At 46.1% G+C, this 24,085-nt stretch overlaps 1 protein-coding gene across 3 annotated transcripts in view; it reads right to left on the bottom strand.

Annotated features, from left to right (window-relative positions):
* The window catches only part of camsap2b (calmodulin regulated spectrin-associated protein family, member 2b), a 146,881-nt gene that overhangs the window by 12,421 nt on the left and 110,375 nt on the right, over nucleotides 1-24,085 (bottom strand). For 2 of the 3 annotated variants that reach the window (XM_064993404.1, XM_064993406.1), the window contains exons 5-19: nucleotides 20,966-20,998; nucleotides 19,560-19,701; nucleotides 15,008-15,147; nucleotides 7,139-7,229; nucleotides 6,893-6,980; nucleotides 6,741-6,763; nucleotides 6,249-6,609; nucleotides 5,482-6,118; nucleotides 5,127-5,267; nucleotides 4,562-4,790; nucleotides 4,129-4,309; nucleotides 3,263-3,926; nucleotides 2,238-2,374; nucleotides 1,853-2,061; nucleotides 383-476 (exon numbers count right to left, since the gene is read on the bottom strand). In XM_064993404.1, coding sequence (XP_064849476.1) covers nucleotides 383-476; nucleotides 1,853-2,061; nucleotides 2,238-2,374; nucleotides 3,263-3,926; nucleotides 4,129-4,309; nucleotides 4,562-4,790; nucleotides 5,127-5,267; nucleotides 5,482-6,118; nucleotides 6,249-6,609; nucleotides 6,741-6,763; nucleotides 6,893-6,980; nucleotides 7,139-7,229; nucleotides 15,008-15,147; nucleotides 19,560-19,701; nucleotides 20,966-20,998 — 3,170 coding nt within the window. The remainder of the gene's footprint in view (nucleotides 1-382; nucleotides 477-1,852; nucleotides 2,062-2,237; nucleotides 2,375-3,262; nucleotides 3,927-4,128; nucleotides 4,310-4,561; nucleotides 4,791-5,126; nucleotides 5,268-5,481; nucleotides 6,119-6,248; nucleotides 6,610-6,740; nucleotides 6,764-6,892; nucleotides 6,981-7,138; nucleotides 7,230-15,007; nucleotides 15,148-19,559; nucleotides 19,702-20,965; nucleotides 20,999-24,085) is intronic. The other variant, XM_064993405.1, reaches the window with a different exon arrangement.

Raw genomic sequence — 24,085 nt, 5'->3', positions numbered from 1 at the left:
CACACCAAAGCAAAGCTCTTTAATGAAGGTCACAATGTTGGAGATGTTGACTTAGGAGTAACCCAACTTCATTCACTTCATGTCCGAAACATTTACATGTTTGACACTGATGGGGTAATTTAAAATGTTAAACAATGTGTTCATGTTCTGTGAACAAAACACCTAACAGTGAATTTTGTACTCACTGATGACATTTGCATTTAAAGTTTTTCAAAAGGCGGTCTAAGATATGCAAGTCAGGTACAAAGGCACATTTTGTATCAGATGTTTATTTAAATGTATTTCAGCATTTGATCATTGCTGTTCTGCGATAGATACGTTTCAACACAGATCCAAAAATTGCGATTGAGAAAATCTGTAATCAGGCAATTTCTGGCCTCACCTGCGGATCCTCTTATCTCCGGCGTTGCTGTCGTTGTCAAGGTTGAGGGAGGCCAGGGACATGCTGGAGACTGAGAACCCACGTGGTCGAGTACCTGGAGGTAAATACAGAAGACATGTTTGAGTGTGTGAATATATGTGTGTACTAAATACACATAAACAGCCTAAACTCAAAAACAGCCTAAACGCAAAAAAAAGAAATGTCCCTTTTTCAGGACCCTGTCGTTCAGAAAATCCCCAAAACTTCACAGATCTTCATTGTAAAGGATTTAAACACTGTTTTCCCATGCCTGTTCAATGAACCATAAAGAATTCATGAACATGCACCTGTGGAACAGTCGTTAAGACACTAACAGCTTACAGACGGTAGGCAATTAAGGTCACAGTTATGAATACTTAGGACACTAAAGAGGCCTTTCTACTGACTCTGAAAAAACACCAAAAGAAAGATGCCCAGGGTCTCTGCTCATCTGGTGGACGTGCCTTAGGCATGCTGCAAGGAGGCATGAGGACTGCAGATGTTGCCCGGGCAATAAATTGCAATGTCCGTAATGTGAGACACCTAAGACAGCACTACAGGGAGACAGGACAGACAGCTGATCCTCCTCGCAGTGGCAGACCACGTGTAACAACACTTGCACAGGATCTGTACATCCGAACATCACACCTGGGGACAGGTACAGGCCGGCAACAACAGCCCGACTTACACCAGGAACGTACAATCCCCCTTTCAGTGGATCGATTTGGAGGTAGAGTGTCTGTCATGTTCTGGGGTGGTGGGTCACAGCATCATCGGACTGATCTTGTTGTCATTGCAGGCAATCTCAATGCTCAATCCTTCAATCCAACAACTGTGGTACCCTTCCTGCAGGCTCATCTTGACATGACCCTCCAGCATGACAATGCCACCAGCCATACTGCTCGTTCTGTGTGTGATTTCCTGCAAGGCAGGAATGTCAGTGTTCTGCCATGGCCAGCGAAGAGCCCGGATCTCAATCCCATTGAGCACGTCTGGGACCTGTTGGATCGGAGGGTGAGGGCTAGGGCCATTCCCCCCAGAAATGTCAGGGAACTTGCAGGTGCCTTGGTGGAAGAGTGAGGTAACATCTCACAGCAAGAACGGGCAAATCTGGTGCAGTCCATGAGGAGGAGATGTACTGCAGTACTTAATGCAGCTGGTGGCCACACCAGATACTGACTGCTACTTTTGATTTTGACCCCTCCCCTTTGTTCAGGGACACACTATTATATTGCTGTTAGTCACATGTCTGTGGAACTTGTTCAGTTTGTGTCTCAGTTGTTGAATCTAGAATGGTATCAACAACATCAGATTCATGATTTCCATGGTTTCCATGTGTTTGATGCAATTCCATTCGCTCCATTCAGCCATTATTATGAGCCGTCCTCCCCTCAGCAGCCTCCACTGATATATGTGTAACATGAGCATGTGTAGTGTATGTGTGTGTGTTACCCGTGGCTCTGGCGGGGGGCTTGGGTGACTCCATGACGTCCCTGTGCATGGACTTGGGGCGGGGCTTCTTTTTGAGACTTCCATGGCGGGGCCGGACATCCATATCCTCCACCTGCTTCAAATGCTTCCTCCTCATGTACTCGTTCTTTATGTAATCTTTCCTCTGCTTGTCGTCCTCTCGCTTCTGCTGCTCCTCCTCCGCTTTCAGCCTAGGGAAGAGGGACAGAAGAGACGAGAAGCTTCAATACTTATTACCCAATCAAAGAGAAGTTACTTAGAGGCACATTTTCACTTAGTCACCCATTGACAATAATGCATGACTAAATAGTTTTCAGACCAAGCATAACAGTGGAAGAGGTACAGGTCCCTTGAGGTCTAGACTGACCGTGCTTCCTCCTTCCTCTGCTCCTGCTCCAGCTCCTGCTGCTGTTTCTTCTCCTGCGTCTCCTTCTCTCTCCTCAGCCTCTTCTCCAGCAGAGCAGCCCTCTTCACCGCCATGTCCTCCTCTCCCTTCCCATCGTCCTGGAGGGGTACGGGGTGGAGATGGAGTCAGATGTATATAGATTGGAAATTGTTAGATTGGAAATTGTAATCTTGTTGTCATGGAACGTTTGGTGCCAACATGAAGGCTAGTTGCGGGACAAAATGACATCAGGCAGCACTGTCACATCCTCTCACTTCAAAGATCAACACTCATCCTCAGCTCTGATTGGTCAAATTTATGTCAGAGGGAATTCATGGCGGATGAGTATACCAAACATTAAGAACACCTGCTCTTTCCATGACCTAGACTGACCAGGTGAATCCAGGTGAAAGCCATGATCCCTTATTGTTAAATCCACTTCAATCAACGTAGATGAAGGGGAGGAGACAAGTTAAAGAAGGATTTTTAACCCTTGAGACAATTGAGACATGGATTGTGTTTGTGTTAAGAACTTCTGCTGCAGGGTTTTACACGCTCAACAGTTTCCCATGTGTATGAAGAATGGTCATCCAGCCAACTTGACCCCACTGTGCATTGGAGTGGGCCAGCATCCCCGTGGGATGCTTCCGACACCTCGTGCAACACAATGGTAGGAAGGTGTTCCTAATGTTAGTATACTCAGTGTGTGTCTGTTGAAGCTGATAGTATGTTCCAGTATAGTGGCATACAGTAGCTCTGTTGGCTCCATTCTCCTATCATGGCTCGTCTACTGTTCTAGCATTAGTCTGTGAGCTGTTTCACCCTTTATCCTAGATACTGTACACACAATTACTGTCCCAGACCCATTTGAAGTCAGTTTATGAGTTTTCGCATAGTTCATGTGTTGCTCTTACAGTACCTATGGATCAATGAACCATTCTCGTGACATGCTACATACAGTACCGTCCTCTCACAATTCTGAAATGCACAGAGTAGCCCATTGTTACCTTGAAGAAGAACCCACAGCACATTTTCTGGTCCTCTCCGTACAGCTCTCCTCTTTTCTCCCCCTCTTCACTTGTCTCTAGACCCTGTCCATCCAAAGGCTTCAGCAACGACAGAGGCACCTCCATCAGCTCTCTCACTGGCTGAGACAGCACCTCTGCCAACTTCTCCGTTTTCCCTCCATCTCTCCTCTCCTTCTGTCTCTCTTTGGCTGGCTCTGTAGTGGGCGAGGAGGGACGAGCGCCGGCAATCCTTATCCCCGCTACCTCTGTCTCAGGTGGTTTGGTTTGGTTTTGAGGCTCCTCTGTTCCCCCTGGGGCCCCTCTCTCCTTGCCCTCCGTGGCCCCAGGTCCTTCATCGTGTCCCAGGTAGGCAAAGGAGGTGACCTGGGTCTGGCTGGGTGAGAAGCGTCTCAGCCTAGGCAGACTGTCCACGGACGTGGGGGTGTTGAGCATCCGTCTAAAGGGGGTTACCTTGAGCTCGGTGGGGCGTGGGGTGCGTGGGGTGTGAGGGGTGCTGGCATGGAAGGAGGCCGGTCGGCGCTTGAGGCCGCCGGGGGAACGGTGGGCGGCGCGGGGGGAACCACCCGCCGAGGACAAGATTGGGGACAAGGACCCCACGGACCCCCGGCCGGTTACACTGTTGCTGCGGAGCTCCCGGAGCTGCCTGTCGAGAGAGTTTAAATGTACAATGATAACTAACTAAGCAATAATAGTGTTGTTCTCGCGATAAATTAAGGATAATAGTACGGTGATAAATGTTTTAGGAGAAATATCTTCTTCTGATATTATACGCACCTATTTTTAGTCTGCATTATCAATTATCATGCCAGTCTTGGGTAACATTTATGTGATATTGATGACCATACCTGTGTGGCGAGGGTGCTGGAGGAGGTATGACCCAGGCCTGTTGCTGTTCCCTCATGGCCATGATCCTGTCCTGCTGCTGGGCCAGCCGCTGCATCTCCGTCTGCAGGAACCCCAGCGACGTGTTCAGCCTCTCGATGGAGCGAGTGTACTCGCCCAGGTCCACCTCTCCAACCCCGACACCTGCACACAGCAGACACCTCTCGTCCATAAGGTGGCTATCACACGTGCAGAAAACACGACACATAAAACTGTACACGTGCCCCCTAGCCTGGCCCTCTATCATTTTGTGCTGTCTTGCCAATTGGTAATTGTCAAGCCAACGTTGGCAACGCAGCACACACAGAGCTGGGACCAGGCTATTTGCTCCAAAAAGTAGGGAAGCAAAAGTAGAAAATAAAGGTTGGTTTCATCAGAAGCTATAGTGGTGACTACCTGCACCCTCCTCGCAGGGGGACTTGGGCGCTGCTCCGTCGGGCTTGCACCTCTCCGCCTGGCCCAGGCTTTCCGAAGGAGTGAAGAAGCGATCTGGGGAGGGCTTGTCCAGGTCATGGCCCCCAGGGACGGGGCTGGTGGGGGAGGGGGTCACCCCTTTCCTTCGCACCACGTTGAGGAAGGCTGTCCGTCCCATCTTCTGACGATGCCGAGTGAACGCTGCCTCAACCTGAAACAGAGGAAAAATCTCTTATTATTTCAGCAATTCTTAGGTGGAAACCATTGAACATACCAAATTATCCAACAAGACGATGGTGCAAATGATTTATGATTGATTAGGTTTGATTACTAACTGGCATAATTTGACTGGACGGCTCTTTTAGAAAACCTGCAGTAGTGCTTGAAGACCAGAGTTTTGTTCTTTTTCTTTCGTTTTGGATTGTACATTGATATGGCACCCAATTCCCTACATAGTGCACTACTTCTGACTAGAGCCCTATGGAAATAGGGAATAGGATGCCGTTTGAGCTGCCAAAGACGAGAAGCTCTCTGATTAAGCCTATACCTTCTTCTTCTGGGCCTCGATGGCTCTGCGTTTCTCCTCCAGCTTCATCTTCAGGTGCACCATATCTGACGGCAGCAGGTGGGTGTGGTCTCTGGGTGAGGGCGTGTCCGGGGTCTGGGCTGGGTGGGTAGAGCTGGAGATCTGAGAAGGAGAGAGAGAGAGAGGGTGGGTGGGAAGAAGAGGGCGAGAGGTACGAGAGGGGTAAGAGTAAAAGCAAAAGAGAAATGCAGAGTAGGACCAAAAAGTGTTGAAAGAGAAGAAAGAGCGACAGAGAAATAGATCAATGGAGAGAGAGGAGAGAGAGAGCGAGAGTCCAAGAGACATTAACATGGAGAGAGAGAGTTTCTCCACTGACCTCGAGCGTGGCAGTTCGTGTGGGGGGCGTGTTGGGAACGTAGAGTTCAGTGCTCTCGGGGGTGGTCCCTCCACTGCTCCGCCCCTCCAGCTTACGGAACTTCTGCTCGGCGAAGCTGGTCATGCGAACCAGTCCGCCGCCAGAACCACCCGAGGACGAGGCAGGGCTGGGAGCATGAGACATAGGGGCTGGGGACACCGAGCTGGGGTATGGGCTGCTCCTCACCCCCCTCTCTCCATCCCCCTCTGGTAGGGGACAGGATTGGGTCATAGCCTCATAGTCAGGGTCCATATCAGAGTAGTCCCTGAGGGAAGAGTTGTCCTCCTCCAAACTCTCCTGGATGTCCTCCGACCTCACGTGGATCCCTGTGTCCACTTCCTCCGTAGAGGCTGAGTAGGGTTCGGCCTCGTCCGCCCGGGCCTTAGCCGATCCTGGGTAGTCATCAGGGTCGTCCCCTGGGTCTGATGGTTCAGCTCCATCGTGGAGGAAGAAGCCGTTGGCCCCGGGCCCCAGACTGCCGTGGGGCCTCTCTGTGTGGTGGATAATCTTCAGAGCCTCCTCGATGCTCGGGGGGCTCGATGGGCTGACGGGGCCGCGGCCGTCATTGCCGTTCTCTTTGAGAACACCATTGGAATATCTAGATTGACAGACATTTATTAAACACTTTTATCAAAAGAAACTAACAGTTAGTAACATATTTATATTCAGCATATGTATCCCTTGTACACACAACTCGGGTGTCCTACCGTCAGAGCCATCATAAGTACCTGTTCCGGTTCTTGTGTGGCTGAGTCTGCCCGCGCCCCAGTGCCTTGTGGGGGTTTGGTGAGTCCGTGTTGTAGTCCTCCTCAGGTGTGTGCCCCGCGGTGCTGCTAGGACCGTTGACGCTGACCGGCTGAAAGGAGAGGTGGCGCCTCATGTCCCCCTGGGGTGCGTGGTGAACTTTGAACACCCCCAGGCCCTCGGTGCTGGCAGAGCGGGTCATGCCCCGGAGTGAGGGACCCCAACAGGGAGGGACGTTAGGATCCCCGTCCAAAGGAATCTCAAAGGAGATGCCCCTAGACCGTCTTTCCTTAGGCCACGTCCCCACACAGCCGTCTACATAGGACATGGTCCTCTTTATCACACCTGCCCAAAACAGGGGAGAAAAAAGGTGAGTTCCACAGAGACTAAATCAAAGGGAACCAATAGTAGTTCACAGTCTTCTGACAGATACGTGCTTGTGATTCTGAGGAAAGGGGTAGTTCCTGTGTTCTTACCTGAAGCAGAGTCTGGTTGAAACCTGAGACAGAGAGAGAATTACGATAAAGCTCCTGTAACTGCCAAGTTGAACTACGCTTGACCTTTCCCAATAAAGGAACATTAAATAACTCCAGGTTATTACATTTGTCCACTCAATATTAAATCATACCTTTTGTGTTCTGGGCTGTCCCCAAAGTCCTGTTTGGCTGGGCTACAGATAGGAGCCATAGCCCTTGCTGACGGGGCTAGATCCCAGGCTGACAAACAAACACCAATCAGTCAGGATACTCAAGTCAATAAAGGCAGTTGACGTGGTCTATATTCTGCTGAAAACTGAAATATACTATGTCAATGCAGTTGATTATCTTCATTATCCCCATCATCATCATCTTCAGAGTCACCCTTCTTGGCTTACCTTGTGGATCCAAGACTCTGGGCTGAACAAACGAAGGCTTGACCACTTCAAACCACCAGAACAGCTCTGCCATAAACACCAGGTAGTTATTCTGCAACAGGGCAAAACACACACGAGTTTGAGAAGGGCAAAGAAAATGTAATACAACCGAATACCAACATGTGTCCACAAGGTGCCTCTGTTAAGACAAATAGGAGGCAAAATACAGGGTTCATAAAGTGTTCATACCCCTGGACTTTTTCCACACGTTGCTGTACTACAGCCTGAATTTGAAATGGATTAAATGTCGATGATGTGTCACTGGCCTACACACAATCACGTCAAAGTGGAATTATGATTATCGGAAATGTTTGTAAATTAATAGGAAATGAGTCAATAAGTATTCAAACCCTTTGTTATGGTGGGCCTATATAAGTTAATGAGTACAGATAATAAGTTGCATGGACTCACTCTGTGTGCAATAATAGTGTTTAACATGATTTCTGAATGACTACCTCTGTGCCCCTCACATACAATTTATCTGTAAGGTCCCTCAGTCGAACAGTGAGTTTCAAATACAGATTCAACAACAAAGACCAGGGAGGTTTTCCAATGCCTCGCAAAGAAGGGCACCGATTGGTAGATAACAAAACATAGACTATTCCTTTGAGCATGGTGAAGTTATTAACTACACTTTGAATGATGTGTCACTACAAAGACACAGCAGTTAAGGACAAGTTCTTATAGGCATCCTTTCTTAACTCAGAGGACGGAAACTGCTCCGTGATTTCATTATGAGGCCAATGGTGATGTTAAAATAGTTACAGCGTTTAGTTATAGAGTTGAATGGCTGTGAGAGAGAGAGAGAACTGAGAATGGAGCAGCAACATTGTAGTTGCTCCACAATACCAATCTATTTGACAGAGTGAAAAGAAGGAAGCCTGTACAGAATAAAACATTCCAAAACATGCTTCCTGTTTGCAACAAGACACTAAAGTAATACTGAAAATAATGTGGAAAAACAATTCACTTTTTGTCCTGAATACAAAGTATAACACTATGTATTCAGGACAAAAAGTTTGTTTTTCCACATTTTTTGGGCAAATCCAATTGGGCAAATCCAATACAACACATTACTGAGTACCACTCTTCATATTTTCCAGGATAAAAATTAAACGGAAGGGGGCAACGCACAGACAATGGAGGAAAACCTTGTTCGGTCTGCTTTCCACCAGACTGGGAGCCAAATTCACCTTTCAGCAGGACAATAACCGAAAACACATGGCCAAATATACACTGGAGTTGCAAGATGACATTGAATGTCCCTGAGTGGTCTAGTCACAGTTTTGACTTAAATCGTCTTGAAAATCTATGGCAAGTCTTCAAAATGGCTGTCTAGCAAAGATCAACAACCAACTTGACAAAGCTTGAGGAATTTAAAAAAGGTGATTCCAAAGGTGATTCTAACATCTATTGACTCAGGGGTGTGAATACTTATGTAAATTAGATATTTCTGTATTTCATTTTCAATACATTTGCAAAAATGTCTAAAAACATGTTTTCACTTTGTCATTATGGGGTACTGTGTGTAGATGGGTGAGAGACTTTTTGTTGTTGATTTAATCCATTTTGAATGCAGGCTGTAACACAACAAAATGTGAAATAAGTCAAGGGGTATGAGTACCTACTGAAGACGCTGTGACTGAGGCCAGGGATAGCAGGTCAAGCTGCCTCTGAGCTGCCTTTGTTGCTAGGTAACTGATTGTGTGTGTGTGTGTGTGTGTGTGTGTGTGTGTGTGTGTGTGTGTGTGTGTGTGTGTGTGTGTGTGTGTGTGTGTGTGTGTGTGTACGTGCATTATTGGCAGCCTCATATAGCTATGTTACCTCAACTTCTAGTGTGTAGTGGAAGAACTGACTAAATACCATCTGGTATAGTTTAGTGTGCAATACACACCCCACAGAGTGTAACCCAAATAAGATGTTATGCTTTTTATGATTTAATGGTAAATACAGACTCTGGAGACCTCCATAGAAGAGTCATTCATTTGTTGAGAGCCTTTTAAACCACATCTTTTGACTGGGCTTCTCTCTCTCTACGGAAAAGAGCCTCTCCATTGACCACAAAACTAAGACTGGACATTAGATTCCCAACATGATATTCTCTTTGTATTGTTATAGTTCTTGGACATCAAGTCGAGTTTTGAGTCTAGAACACACTCCTCCACAAATAACGGGTGTGAACAGTGTCCCTTTTCACACACGCCCACACACACACTGTGGCTGGTTGGTTAGGGGTTCTGGAGGTGTGGCCAGCTGGGAGTTGGCTCTATGCCAGCTTTTGGTTGCTCTTCAGGAGCCGTTCTCTCACTCTCTGTCCCTGCCTGAGACACTCACTTGTAGCACTGTTTCACACAAGCAACAAGCAGTCTATGGAAAAGACACAGTGTGCCAACGGTCAGGGGGAGGACCAGAATCCTAATTGGTTCTGACTAATGTTCCTATACCAGTGGAGCCTGCTGGTACAGGAACTTAATATTGGTTATCAACCACATGGAAACCACGCGTTTGATACCAGTCCAGCCATTATTATGAGCTGTCCTCCCCTCAGCAGCCTCCACTGTCCTATACTGCATGCTATGCATTCTGGGAGTCTATAGCCAGATCACATGGTTTTCTATCTGTTTTGTCCTGCCTCAGTTAAGTGATCAATTCTGTATGTATGATTAGTAAATCAGAACCCCATTCAGAATTCTTTGTAGCACATAACGAATCAACAGTTCTTTACTGACAGTTCTGTCTTCCTTTGATAGAAAATGTAAAAACAACAGAACAAGAGAGGCAGGGAGAGGCAGGCACAGAGAAAGTAGCATGACCCTTCTCTCTAAGCAGCCTCTGTTTGTCTGAGGGGGAGACTTTGGCCCACTTTGGCCCTTCTGTTCTGGAATAACCCCATACAAGCACGCACACACGCACGCACACACACACACACACACGCTGACTCATACTCTCATTTGACTTGGCAGAACAGTCAGTGTGACAAAAATTGACCCCTCCTACACAAACACGCACACCCAAATCCCCTCTACCCACACAGAGTACAGTACACTAATACAGTGGTTCACAACCTTTTTTGAACCGTGGCACACCTTGGTGGGATATAAAATTAAGCTCATCGACAATTTCCCAATATTCATTTATTTAGTGGCAATGGCTGCCATCTCATCTGATCCATACTGAAAACCATCTATTTTCTATTAGATTAAATAGGGTTCATTTGAAATATTTTCAGTTTTACTAATTTGTGTGTACCCCTTTAAAAGCGTCCCGCAAATCTGCACCAGAAAGAAGAAAATGTAGCTCCGGTAAAAGACGCTTTGGGCTACAGACAAGGTTTTCTGCCTTGTAAAGGTGCAACCACGGACACAAAGCAATGCTCCGTTTGTTTCTATGGCAGAGGCTGTGGTATAGCTACGCCCAGAGCCATACAGTACCAGAGGCTGTGGTATAGCTAAGCCCAGAGCCATACAGTACCAGAGGCTGTGGTATAGCTAAGCCCAGAGCCATACAGTACCAGAGGCTGTGGTATAGCTAAGCCCAGAGCCATACAGTACCAGAGGCTGTGGTATAGCTACGCCCAGAGCCATACAGTACCAGAGGCTGTGGTATAGCTAAGCCCAGAGCCATACAGTACCAGAGGCTGTGGTATAGCTACGCCCAGAGCCATACAGTACCAGAGGCTGTGGTATAGCTAAGCCCAGAGCCATACAGTACCAGAGGCTGAGGTATAGCTAAGCCCAGAGCCAAACAGTACCAGAGGCTGTGGTATAGCTAAGCCCAGAGCCATACAGTACCAGAGGCTGTGGTATAGCTAAGCCCAGAGCCAAACAGTACCAGAGGCTGTGGTATAGCTAAGCCCAGAGCCATACAGTACCAGAGGCTGTGGTATAGCTAAGCCCAGAGCCAAACAGTACCAGAGGCTGTGGTATAGCTAAGCCCAGAGCCATACAGTACCAGAGGCTGTGGTATAGCTAAGCCCAGAGCCATACAGTACCGGAGGCTGTGGTATAGTTAAGCCCAGAGCCATACAGTACCAGAGGCTGTGGTATAGCTAAGCCCAGAGCCAAACAGTACCAGAGGCTGTGGTATAGCTAAGCCCAGAGCCATACAGTACCAGAGGCTGTGGTATAGTTAAGCCCAGAGCCATACAGTACCGGAGGCTGTGGTATAGCTAAGCCCAGAGCCATACAGTACCAGAGGCTGTGGTATAGCTAAGCCCAGAGCCATACAGTACCGGAGGCTGTGGTATAGTTAAGCCCAGAGCCAAACAGTACCAGAGGCTGTGGTATAGCTAAGCCCAGAGCCATACAGTACCAGAGGCTGTGGTATAGCTAAGCCCAGAGCCATACAGTACCAGAGGCTGAGGTATAGCTAAGCCCAGAGCCATACAGTACCGGAGGCTGTGGTATAGCTAAGCCCAGAGCCATACAGTACCGGAGGCTGTGGTATAGTTAAGCCCAGAGCCATACAGTACCAGAGGCTGTGGTATAGCTAAGCCCAGAGCCATACAGTACCAGAGGCTGTGGTATAGCTAAGCCCAGAGCCATACAGTACCAGAGGCTGTGGTATAGCTAAGCCCAGAGCCATACAGTACCGGAGGCTGTGGTATAGCTAAGCCCAGAGCCATACAGTACCGGAGGCTGTGGTATAGCTAAGCCCAGAGCCATACAGTACCAGAGGCTGTGGTATAGCTAAGCCCAGAGCCAAACAGTACCAGAGGCTGTGGTATAGCTAAGCCCAGAGCCATACAGTACCAGAGGCTGTGGTATAGCTAAGCCCAGAGCCATACAGTACCGGAGGCTGTGGTATAGCTAAGCCCAGAGCCATACAGTACCGGAGGCTGTGGTATAGCTAAGCCCAGAGCCATACAGTACCGGAGGCTGTGGTATAGCTAAGCCCAGAGCCATACAGTACCGGAGGCTGTGGTATAGCTAAGCCCAGAGCCATACAGTACCGGAGGCTGTGGTATAGCTAAGCCCAGAGCCATACAGTACCGGAGGCTGTGGTATAGCTAAGCCCAGAGCCATACAGTACCAGAGGCTGTGGTATAGCTAAGCCCAGAGCCATACAGTACCGGAGGCTGTGGTATAGCTAAGCCCAGAGCCATACAGTACCGGAGGCTGTGGTATAGCTAAGCCCAGAGCCATACAGTACCGGAGGCTGTGGTATAGCTAAGCCCAGAGCCATACAGTACCAGAGGCTGTGGTATAGCTAAGCCCAGAGCCATACAGTACCAGAGGCTGTGGTATAGCTAAGCCCAGAGCCATACAGTACCGGAGGCTGTGGTATAGTTAAGCCCAGAGCAGAGCCATACAGTACCAGAGGCTGTGGTATAGCTAAGCCCAGAGCCATACAGTACCAGAGGCTGTGGTATAGCTAAGCCCAGAGCCATACAGTACCAGAGGCTGTGGTATAGCTAAGCCCAGAGCCAAACAGTACCAGAGGCTGTGGTATAGCTAAGCCCAGAGCCATACAGTACCAGAGGCTGTGGTATAGCTAAGCCCAGAGCCATACAGTACCAGAGGCTGTGGTATAGCTAAGCCCAGAGCCATATATTTAGAAATAAATCCTAAACAGACTTTCCTTTGCGAATGATTTTCACACACCTGAGAGTTCCTCAAGGCACACCGGTTGAACACCAATGACTAATATATTCTTCATGAGTCATTCTTGTCAATAAGTAATTTAAAACATCTACCCTCCCTGTCCTCTTATGCCCCACTATGCATCATTACCCCATTTGAAAATAAGATATGATCCCTTCTTGATGCCACGTGTTAAATCCACTCCAATCAGTGTAGATGAAGGGGGGGAGACAGGTTAAAGAAGGATTTTTAAGCCTTGAGACAATTGAGACATGGATTTTGTATGTGTGCCATTCAGAGTATGAATAGGCAAGACAAAATATTTAAGTGCCTTTCAACGGGGTATGGTAGTAGGTGCCAGGCGCACCGGTTTGTGTCAAGAGCTGTAACGCTGCTGGGTTTTTTCACACTGAACAGTTTCCTGTGTGTATCAAGAATGGTCCACCAACCAAACGACAGCTTGTCAACTTGATACAACTCTGGGAAGCGTTGGAGTCAACATTTAATCCTAGCAAAAATTCCCTGTCAGTTAAGATCATCACTTTTTTTCAGAATAATAGTAGAGAGAATGATTTATTTCAGATTGTATTTCTTTCATCACATTCCCAGTGGTTCAGAATTTTTTATACACTCAAATAGTATTTGGTAGCATTGCATTTAAATTGTTTAACTTGGGTCAAACGTTTCGGGTAGCCTTCCACAAGCTTCCCACAATAAGTTGGGTGAATTTTGGCCCATTCCTCCTGACAGAGCTGGTGTAACTGAGTCAGGTTTGTAGGCCTCCTTGCTCGCACACACTTTTTCAGTTCTGCCCGCAAATGTTCTATAGGATTGAGGTCAGGGCTTTGTGATGGCCACTCCAATACCTTGACATTGTTGTCCTTAGCCATTTTGCCACAACTTTGAAAGTATGCTTGGGGTCATTGTCCATTTGGAAGACCCATTTGCGACCAAGCTTTAACTTCCTGACTGATGTCTTGAGATGTTGCTTCAATATATCCACATACTTTTCTGCTCTCATGAAGCCATTTATTTTGTGAAGTGCACCAGTCCCTTTTGCAGCAAAACACCCCCACAACATGATGCTGCCACCCAACCGTGAATAATGGGGGATGGTGTTCTTCGGCTTGTAAGCCTCCCCCTTTTTACTCCAAACATAATGATGGTCATTATGGCCAAACGGTTCTATTTTTGTTTCATCAGAACAGAGGACATTTCTCCAAAAAGGTTGATCTTTGTCCCCATGTGCAGTTGTAAACTGTAGTCTGGCTTTTTTATGGCGGTTTGGAGCAGTGGCTTCTTCCTTGCTGAGCAGCCTTACAGGATATGTCGATATAGGACTTGTTTTACTGTGGATATAGCTACTTTTGTATCTGTTTCCTCCAGCATTGTCACGTGGTCCTTTGCTGTTGTTCTGGGATTGATGTGCACTTTTCGCACCAAAGTACGTTCATCTCTAGGAGACAGAACGCGTCTCCTTCCTGAGCGGTATGACGGCTTCGTGGTCCCATGGTGTTTATACGTGCGTACTATTGTTTTTCAGTTTGGAAATTGCTCCCAAGGATGAACCAGACTTGTGGAGGTCTACAATTTTTTTTCTGAGGTCTTGGCTGATTTCTTTTGATTTTCCCATGAAAAGAAAGGAGGCACTGAGAAAGGAGGCACTGAGCTTGAAGGTCGGCCTTGAAATACATTCACAGGTACATCTCCAATCGACTCAAATGATGCCAATTAGCCTATCAGAAGCTTCTAAAGCCATGACATCATTTTCCAAGCTGTTTAAAGGCACAGTCAACATAGTGTATGTAGACGTCTGACCCACTGGAATTGTGATACAGTGAATTATAAGTGTAATAATTTGTCTGTCAAATGACTTGTGTCTTGCACAAAGTAGATGTCCTAACTGCCAAAACTATAGTTTGTTAACAAGACATTTATGGAGTGGTTGAAAAATGAGTTTTAATGACTCCAACCTAAGTGTATGTAAACTTCCGACTTCAAATGTATATTCTACCTCCATAGTCAACACCCCATTTCCCTCCCTACCCAACTAACCAAGTCTTGGCCCCTCCCATGTCCCCCCAGCCTCCCCTCCTGTCCCCCAGACCGCTGCCCCACACAGCCTCCATGTCCTCCCAGACCTCTTCCCCCTCTCTTCCTATTCCCCCACCCCCCTACCCTGTCCCCCCCAGCCCACCCGCTGCTCCCCATGGTCCTACCTTGATGGAAGAGTGGGCATAGAGCCTACCTTGATGGAAGAGTGGGCATAGAGCATGTCCTCCAGGGAGAAGTGGCAGCAGTGGTTGAGGTTGTCCCTACCGAACTCCTGCACCAGCTGCAGGTTGTACAGACTGTCAGCCAGTGACATGGTCTCCTTCAGACAGATATCTGGAGGGGCGGGGAGAGGAGAGAGCATAGGGGCGGGGTTAGTGTTTCTATCTTCAGGGGTTGGATTCGCATGGATTTGAAAAGCTTCAGCTGTGCATCAATGGCTTTTCTGTTTTTTATGCAATTGACAAGTGCCTGGTCAGACTTTTTATTTATTTTTATGATTGTTATTTTATTATAAATGTTCCTTTTATAAAATACTTAGTATTATTTGTAGTGTTTAGCCAGAATAATGGTCAGAGGAGGCAAGGTTGGAAGGCAGGGGAGAGTACACAGAATAACAGAGATGGTGATGTCATGATGGGGAGAGCCCACGCAGACTAGAACGAGCTGAAGAAGGATTGGACAGTGATGTCATCAGTCTACCAGATTCTTCAGGAATGTCATGTCTTGTTATGTCTGTTCCTGTCCTTTCTCTTCATTCGCTCTCTCTGCTGGTCTTTTTAGGTTACCTTCTCTGTCTCTCATTCTTCAGCTGTTCTACATCTCCTCTAACTAGCTCATTCACTCTTTCCCACCTGTTCCCTCTTCCCCCTCTGATTAGGTCTCTATTTCTCTCTCTGTTCCTGCTACTTTCAGTGTCTGATTCTTGTTTGTGTTTTTTGATGCCAGAAGCAAGCTGTCGTCTCGTTTGCTTCCACCTTGTCCTGTCCTGTCGGAGTCTGCCTGGCAGGAGCATCCTGCACTATACTAACGTTCTTTTGTTCCGCTGACAACGTTGGAAGAGGATTTATGCCATTCCTGTATTTTCATTAAAGAACTCTGTTTTCTGTTAAAACCGCTTTTGGGTCTTCACTCAAGTTCATAACAAGGAAGTACAGCATTTCCACAATGGGAGCCAAATGGAGCTTTCATTGAAATGGAACTGAATGAAACGATTGTCACAGCTGGGTCACATGTACTGTTAAAAATGGCCGTGTTCTAGAATATTCCCTCACTATCCAATCCTTCTTTACAGTATCTCATTCTAGCACACACAGACATCCATATATGACTAGGCACTCACAGAAGGGGAGTGGCAATGTTTATCTTTAAAAAATAACAGTCAACGGTTGTCCTCTGTCTAAAGGACTGTGCTGCTGTCACCTTCCTGACCAATCACATCTTCGCCTGGCCCTGGGGCATTTTTAGAACAGTGGGTGGAGGCTGGATCACTGGGTACTGTCTCAACAGACTCCTCTCCCTCTCATGTTATGGAAATCCCTCAGCTTTAATCCTTGAATAATAATATTCAGCAGACACTTTTATCCAAAGAGACTTACACATATTTTTGTACGTATGGGTAGCCCCAGCAGGATTCAAAACCCACTACCCTTAGCGTCTTCTATTGACACCATTACCATTCAATAACATGTGTCATGGAATAAACCTGAACCTTATGGACCCTTTTGACAGTATTGATGAAATGGTAAACATTGACTTCATCACTAGGGGCTAATCTTCTTCCCAACAGCATTTTTTCACATCATATCTACTGGGCAGGATAGTGGATAATCTATTCTCTCTCTGTATGTGTGTGTGTGTGTTAACTATTCTGTGTTGTAGCAAGTCTAAGCTAGACTGATAGACTGCAGTAATGGTGATAAGGGGTATTCCTGTCAGTTGGAGTCATATCAGGGTCAGGGGTCATTGTCTCAGAACGGATCGGGAGGTCAAACTGTCGGAAAAATCACTGTTCAGTTGTATGTACAGTACCAGTCAAAAGTTTGAACAGTGAAGACATCAAAACTATGAAATAACACATATGGAATCATGTAATAACCAAAAAAGTGTTAAACAAATGAACACATTTCCATTCATTTAGATTTAGATTCTTCAAAGTAGCCACCCTTTGCAGACGACATAGTAGTAGGCTTGATTACCAACAACGATGAGACGGCCTACAGGGAGGAGGTGAGGGCTCTGGGGTGTGGTCCCAGGAAAATAACCTCACACTCAGCGTCAACAAAACAAAGGAGATTATCGTGGACTTCAGGAAACAGCAGAGGGAGCACCCCCTATCCACATCGACGGGACAGCGGTGGAGAAGGTGGAAAGTTTTAAGTTCCTAGGCGTACACATCACTGACAAACTGAAATGGAGGCTGAAGAAATTTGGCATGTCACCTAAAACCCACACAAACAGCCTGGTACGGCAAATGCACCGCCCACAACTGCAGGGCTCACCACAGGGTGGTGCAGTCTGCACAACGCATCACCGGGGGCAAACTATCTGCTCTCCAGGACACCTACAGCACCCAATGTCACAGGAAGGCCAAATAGATGTTCACCCCACTATCATCCATTATTATCTCATATGTATATACTGTATTCTATACCATTTTACTGTACCTTAGTCTATGCCGCTCTAACATTGCTCGTCCATATATTTATAAAGAAAAGTCCTCTCACTGTAAACTGCGTTTATTTTCAGCAAACTTAACATGTGTACATATTTGTATGAACATAACAAGATCCAACAACTGAGACATAAACTGAACAAGTTCCACAGACATGCGACTAACAGAAGTATAATAGTGTGTCCCTGAACAAAGGGGGTGGGGTGTCAAAATCAAAAGTAACAGTCAGTACCTGGTGTGGCCACCAGCTGCATTAAGTACTGCAGTGCATCTCCTCCTCATGGACTGCACCAGATTTGCCAGTTCTTGCTGTGGCACCTGCAAGTTCCCGGACATTTCTGGGGGGAATGGCCCTAGCCCTCACCCTCCGATCCAACTGGTCCCAGACGTGGTCAATGGGATTGAGATCCGGGCTCTTCGCTGGCCATGGCAGAACACTGACATTCCTGTCTTGCAGGAAATCACGCACAGAACGAGCAGTATGGCTGGTGACATTGTCATGCTGGAGGGTCATGTCAGGATGAGCCTGCAGGAAGGGTAACACATGAGGGAGGAGGATGTCTTCCCTGTAACGCACAGCGTTGAGACTGCCTGCAATGACAACAAGCTCAGTCCTATGATGCTGTGAAACACCACCCCAGACCATGACAGACCCTCCACCTCCAAATCGATCCCACTCCAGAGTACAGGCCTCGGTGTAACGCTCATTCCTTTGACGATAAACGCGAATCTGACCATCACCCCTGGTGAGACAAAACTGTGACTCGTCAGTGAAGAGCACTTTTTGCCAGTCCTGTCTGGTCCAGCGACATAGGCGACGTTGTTGCCGGTGATGTCTGGTGAGGACCTGCCTTACAACAGGCCTACAAGCCCCCAGTCCAGCATCTCTCAGTCTATTGCGGACAGTCTGAGCACTGATGGAGGGATTGTGCGTTCCTGGTGTAAGGCCTGATTCACGCAGTCTCCTCTGAACAGTTGATGTTGAGATGTCTGGGTTTTTTTTTGGGGGGGGGGGGTTACCTTTATTTAACTAGGCAAGTCAGTTAAGAACAAATTCTTATTTACAATGACAGCCTACCCCGGCCAAACCCGGCCAATGCTGGGCCAATTGTGTGCCCTATGGGACTCCCAATCATGGCCGGGTGTGATACAGCCTGTTAATTGAACTCTGTGAAGAATTTATTTTGGCTGCAATTTGGTAACTCTAATGAACTTATCCTCTGCAGCAGAGGTAACTCTGGGTCTTCCTTTCCTGTGGTGGTCCTCATGAGAGCCAGTTTCATCATCGCGCTTGATGTTTTTTGCGACTGCACTTGAAGAAACTTTTAAAGTTCTTGAAATTTTTCACAATGACTGACCTTCATGTCTTAAAGTAATGATAGACTGTCGTTTCTCTTTGCTTATTTGAGCTGTTCTTGCCATAATATGGACTTGGTATTTTACCAAATAGGGCTATCTTCTGTATACCAACCCTACCTTGTCACAACACAACTGATTGGCTCAAAGAAATTTCACAAATGAACTTTTAACAAGGGACACCTGTTAATTGAAATGCATTCCCGGTGACTACCTCACAAAGCTAGTTGAGAGAATGCCAAGAGTGTGTAAATCTGTCATCAACACTTTTTTGGTTACTTCATGATTCCATATGTATAATTTCATAGTTTTGATGTCTTCATTTATTATTATACCAGGTAGAAAATAGTAAAAATAAAGGAAAACCCAGTAGGTGTGTCCAAACGTTGGACTGGTACCGCATGTCTCATGGTTAAAACAATATATCTGTTGATACTACTGGTCATTGTTTCCATTTACAATCATTTGTTGAGCCCGACGATGATTCTGTGTCCCTCTGTAATACTTATGCATAATGTAGCTATCATGTTTCTAGAAAATATATAGTTTGCTGTGAATGAATGCCCCTATGCTCATCAGATTCTGGTCAATCCCTTGTGTATCGGCAGCCTAATGTACTTACCATTCTGAGTGAGTGTGAGCTATAACAGATGCTGTTACTGCAAACTATTAGTATAAAGTAGGCCAACCAGAGAAGGCTACAGGTATGAAGTGGTACCTTCCAGTCTGACAGACGTTGGGCAGTAGAAGTGGAGGAGTGCGGCCAAGGCACAGCCGTCTGTGTTGTCCTTTAGCAGATTGTCCACCAGGGGGAGGGAGGGAGCTGACCTCTGCTTCTCATGCTCCCTCCTATAGCGCGCCTGCAGCCATGGCAACAACAGAGAGAGATTACAGGTCAGTGATATACAGTTAATCTATGCAATCAGAGCAAGGAGAGGGATGTATGGGGATGTATATATAGGCTTCTCACACACAAATGTACACAAGCGGTCGTTGTCTTTGCATAGATGCACAGTCACGCCCTCTCTCTCACACACACACACACACACACACACACACACACACACACACACACACACACACACCACACACACACACACACACACACACACACACACACACAGTAGTTTAGTCTGGGGTTATTCAAGCATTGGAGGGTTCAGACTCGACTAAACAGGTAGTGGGGTGTCGCTGCATGCAAAGAAAACAGACTGTGGAGACTTTGACAGATCGACCAACGCCATCTTTATAGGGGAGAGGGAGAGGCTGACAGTGTCCTCTACGGTAAAGATCCTGTATCGTTGTCGAATGCAAAGAAAACAGTTGGCACCAAGGCTACACTTCCACTGGGTTGGGAGTCCGTGTACCGTAATTACACTAAGGTGTGACTGAGTCTGAATGTCCCTATATCATCTAGTGATTTACACTAGTCTCATGTTCCTACATTAACTGTTACGACCAGATAAATCCCCTGTGCTACAGTATCCAACCAATATAAATCTCCTGTGCTATGGTGTCCTGCAGTGTTGACTGGATGGAGGTAAGATTAGGTTTAGTGATCTGATCCAGGATCACTTTGTGTTTTCCCCTTAATGATTTTGGTAAGGATAAGGGCAGGGTGATGATTTATAGTTTAATAAGCGGTTCTGACAGAGGGAATATGTTATAGTTGTATATTTGTTTCTCTCAGAGTCTATAAAACACACTGGTGCCGCACCAGTACAACAACTGGTTCCCCTCTCTGCTCCCAGTCTCACCTTTAATAAAAGGAACAGGCCGGGCATCCATTACTTTACTAGAAGAAAGAGTGGTCCCATTTTTCAAACAGAGAGAGGAGAGCTTAAGTTGCGTTTTGTCTGGTGTGTGATTCAGCATTTTTGTGTGTTATAGTGGGTTGTTTACATGGTTGCACTGTACTAGCATTGAGGTGCAGTATGAGCATCTATATACAGATGTTATACAGCCGTTCTAACAATCAACATGGGAGGTAAGAGGCAAGGAACAGGGCGGAGCATCATTGGAGGGTAGGGGTGGGTTAGGGGCTGCATGTGGGTTAGGGTAGTGGTAAGGCGCCAGGGGAAGGGGAGGTATGGGGAAGAGGGAGAGGCGGATAGATGGACTTACAGGTACCAGTCTCCAATACCATTTGTCTGGAGCCTTGAGATAACAATGGACACGATGCCAACAAGAGGAAGAGAGGGGAAAGTCATTAGGCCTAGGAAGGCTCAGGTCTACTGTGTCCACACACATCATCCTGTGGGACATGTTTATGTCTTTTTGACTTTTTTATTTGATTTAAATCATTGGTTCGTGTGTCAATTAACTTTCCACAATGGTCACAGTGACTCTTCTCCATCCAGACCAACGGGAGGTATGCAGCTGATAGACTCCCTATGCATCCTACTCAATATCAAATTACCCAGCAGCTACTGTGAGTGTCTCCTTTGTCACAACTAAAAGAGTCCCCCCCCCCAATCACTTCACAACACACTCTCTGTCATCAGATCAAGTTCAAAGACTCTTCACAGCCACACACACGGCCTTGAAATTGAGACGGTCTGAGGCTTTCGTCTGAGAAAGGGATTGTTGTCTGTATTCACGCTGTGACACTAAATCGACGCCCTCGTCCGCTTCCCAAACGGCACCCTATTCCCTATCTATTGCACTACTTTTGACCAGGGCTCATAAAGGCTCAGGTCAAAAGTAGTACTCTATGTAGGTAAAAAGGGCGTCATTTGGAATGTAGCCCTCTTTACAGTGTGGCCTGTTCAGTGAACAGCCCTGTCTGTGTTGACCCTGATAAAGGCAGCGATAGAGAGAGCTGGTTCTGACAGAGCATGTGCTCCAGCAGTTTATTAGGAGCGTACAGTTCTTCTCTGGCTGAGGCTAACAAGCACGTCAAGGCCTCCCTTCAGTTTTTACTTTGAAAAGGGTAGTATGTGTGGGAAGGAAGGTATCGCTGTGTGTGATAAGATCTCTCTCTTATTATATCATAGGCACAGTAGTAACTTTTTGATAAAAGGTCGTCTGATGTGATTTAGCTCCTGATGTAATTGTGCAGCTCCTCAATAGTTCTTAACGGAGTTAAGCTCTGATCACAAGATGCTGTGATTTAGCTCCTGATGTAATTGTGCAGCTCCTCAATAGTTCTTAACGGAGTTAAGCTCTGATCACAAGATGATGTGATTTAGCTCCTGATGTAATTGTGCAGCTCCTCAATAGTTCTTAACGGAGTTAAGCTCTGATCACGAGATGCTGTGATTTAGCTCCTGATGTAATTGTGCAGCTCCTCAATAGTTCCCCAGCTTAACGGAGTTAAGCTCTGATCACAAGATGCTGTGATTTAGCTCCTGATGTAATTGTGAGGCTCCTCAATAGTTCTTAACGGAGTTAAGCTCTGATCACAAGATGATGTGATTTAGCTCCTGATGTAATTGTGCGGCTCCTCAATAGTTCTTAACGGAGTTAAGCTCTGATCACAAGATGATTACAACAGCTGTAAATTCGGGAGGTGCCAGAACAAAAAGTGAGTGCCAGAGGGGGTGACCGGAACGCATAAAAGAAAAATCCCCTTTATAATAAAGCACTGCATGCATATCATGCATTTGCATAGAGCAGTAAGAGGCGCTTCCAGAACTTGCACACATGGGGACCATTGTTAACAGCCTATGGTCTGGGGAAATGTGTCCTTTTATAAACGCATTTCAGGCAGTTTGGCGTCATTTCACATGACTGGAGACTTTGGCAGAATCTTTAACACCGCCCAAAATGATGGCTACTATGACACTGACAAACTGAACATCTGAGATCAATAAAACGACCGTGTCTTGTGGAGACACATTTTGTAGGCTGCAATATGAGGAGGAAATTATAGTCCTACAAATGCAGTTTCACTGACTCACCCAATGATGCGCAGATCACTCACCGGTGATGGCCGATGCGGTCGTGCCAAAAGCCGGTCTTTCTCTTGTTTTACATTGTAAAACAATATTTGGAAGTTGATCAAATATTTTGGTAGCAGACAGATTAGTCTTCACTTTTCAGCAGGAGCCATTTGCTTTCCAACCTGTTTTTTCTCGCAATTGTATCTGAAATATTGGGAAAGGCCTGTTTTGTCTGCATGCTGTTCACTGACAGATTTGCAGTGGGCTGCACACAATCCACAGCCAGGCTTTAAAAAATATACGTTATTGATCCTCTGTGGCTAAATTACAGCGGCAGCGTAGCCTAGTGGTTAGAGCGTTGGACTAGTAACCGAAAGGTTGCAAATTCAAACCCCCGAGCTGGCAAGGTACAAAATCTGTCGTTCTGCCCCTGAACAGGCAGTTAACCCACTGTTCCCAGGCCGTCATTGAAAATAAGAATTTGTTCTTAACTGACTTGCCTAGTAAAATAAAAAATACAATTACAGGCCTTCTCATGGTGTAGTAGGCTATTCTGAATTACTTCATTTCTTTCTGACCAGACAGTAGTTATTCTATAACTTTAGAAAATTCATTTCAATTAATCAGGGGTGCTGAAGCTCTGATTCTATAAGGAAATAAATGACCAACGCTGGAGAGATGAGAGTTGTAGACTCATGTCTATCAGAACAGAGAGAGGGAGAGAGATCGTATAAAGTGAATCTCATTCTCATTCAGAGATACAGGCTCGCTTCTCACACAGCCACGGCCAGGCGTTGATCTCAAACGTAGGTTGCAATGTTGCGCAAACCATAAGCCCGGGCCGACCCAACCCAAATCAACTCTTAGAATATCAGGCCCGGACTGAAAACCAACTTTTTCACATTAGGTTTTTTGGCGGTTGGCAGGAGAACGAACAAAGAGGCAACTCTTAATGAACTGATCAGGGTTTGGCTTTGGAACATTCTCAACACATTTAAGGAACTTAACAAAAAAACATACTTTTCTTGGTATTTCATTCTTTTAAAATAATGTTTACTAAAAGTTCAAACATAGTTACATTTAAATGACATTTTGTTAAATGGTGAAGTACATTTCAGTAACCTTTTGTACAGCTTTCCTCAGGGTTTTATTTAATGCCATGTTCTCAAATTGTTCCGAGAATATTAGGAACATTTTCCGTAAAAACCACAAGAACATTTAAGTTCAGAGAATGTTTAAAAAAATGTTATTTAAAACATTTAAAACATTTCGTTCTCAAAACATGAAGAAAACTTTTCTTTGTTACTTTTAGTAACATTCGAAGAATGCTCCAAGAATGTTATTTAAAACATAAACATTC

This window comes from Oncorhynchus masou, chromosome 17 (genome assembly GCF_036934945.1).
Source record: "Oncorhynchus masou masou isolate Uvic2021 chromosome 17, UVic_Omas_1.1, whole genome shotgun sequence".
Classification (NCBI taxonomy): domain Eukaryota; kingdom Metazoa; phylum Chordata; class Actinopteri; order Salmoniformes; family Salmonidae; genus Oncorhynchus; species Oncorhynchus masou.
This window is presented reverse-complemented; position numbering and strand designations above follow the sequence as displayed.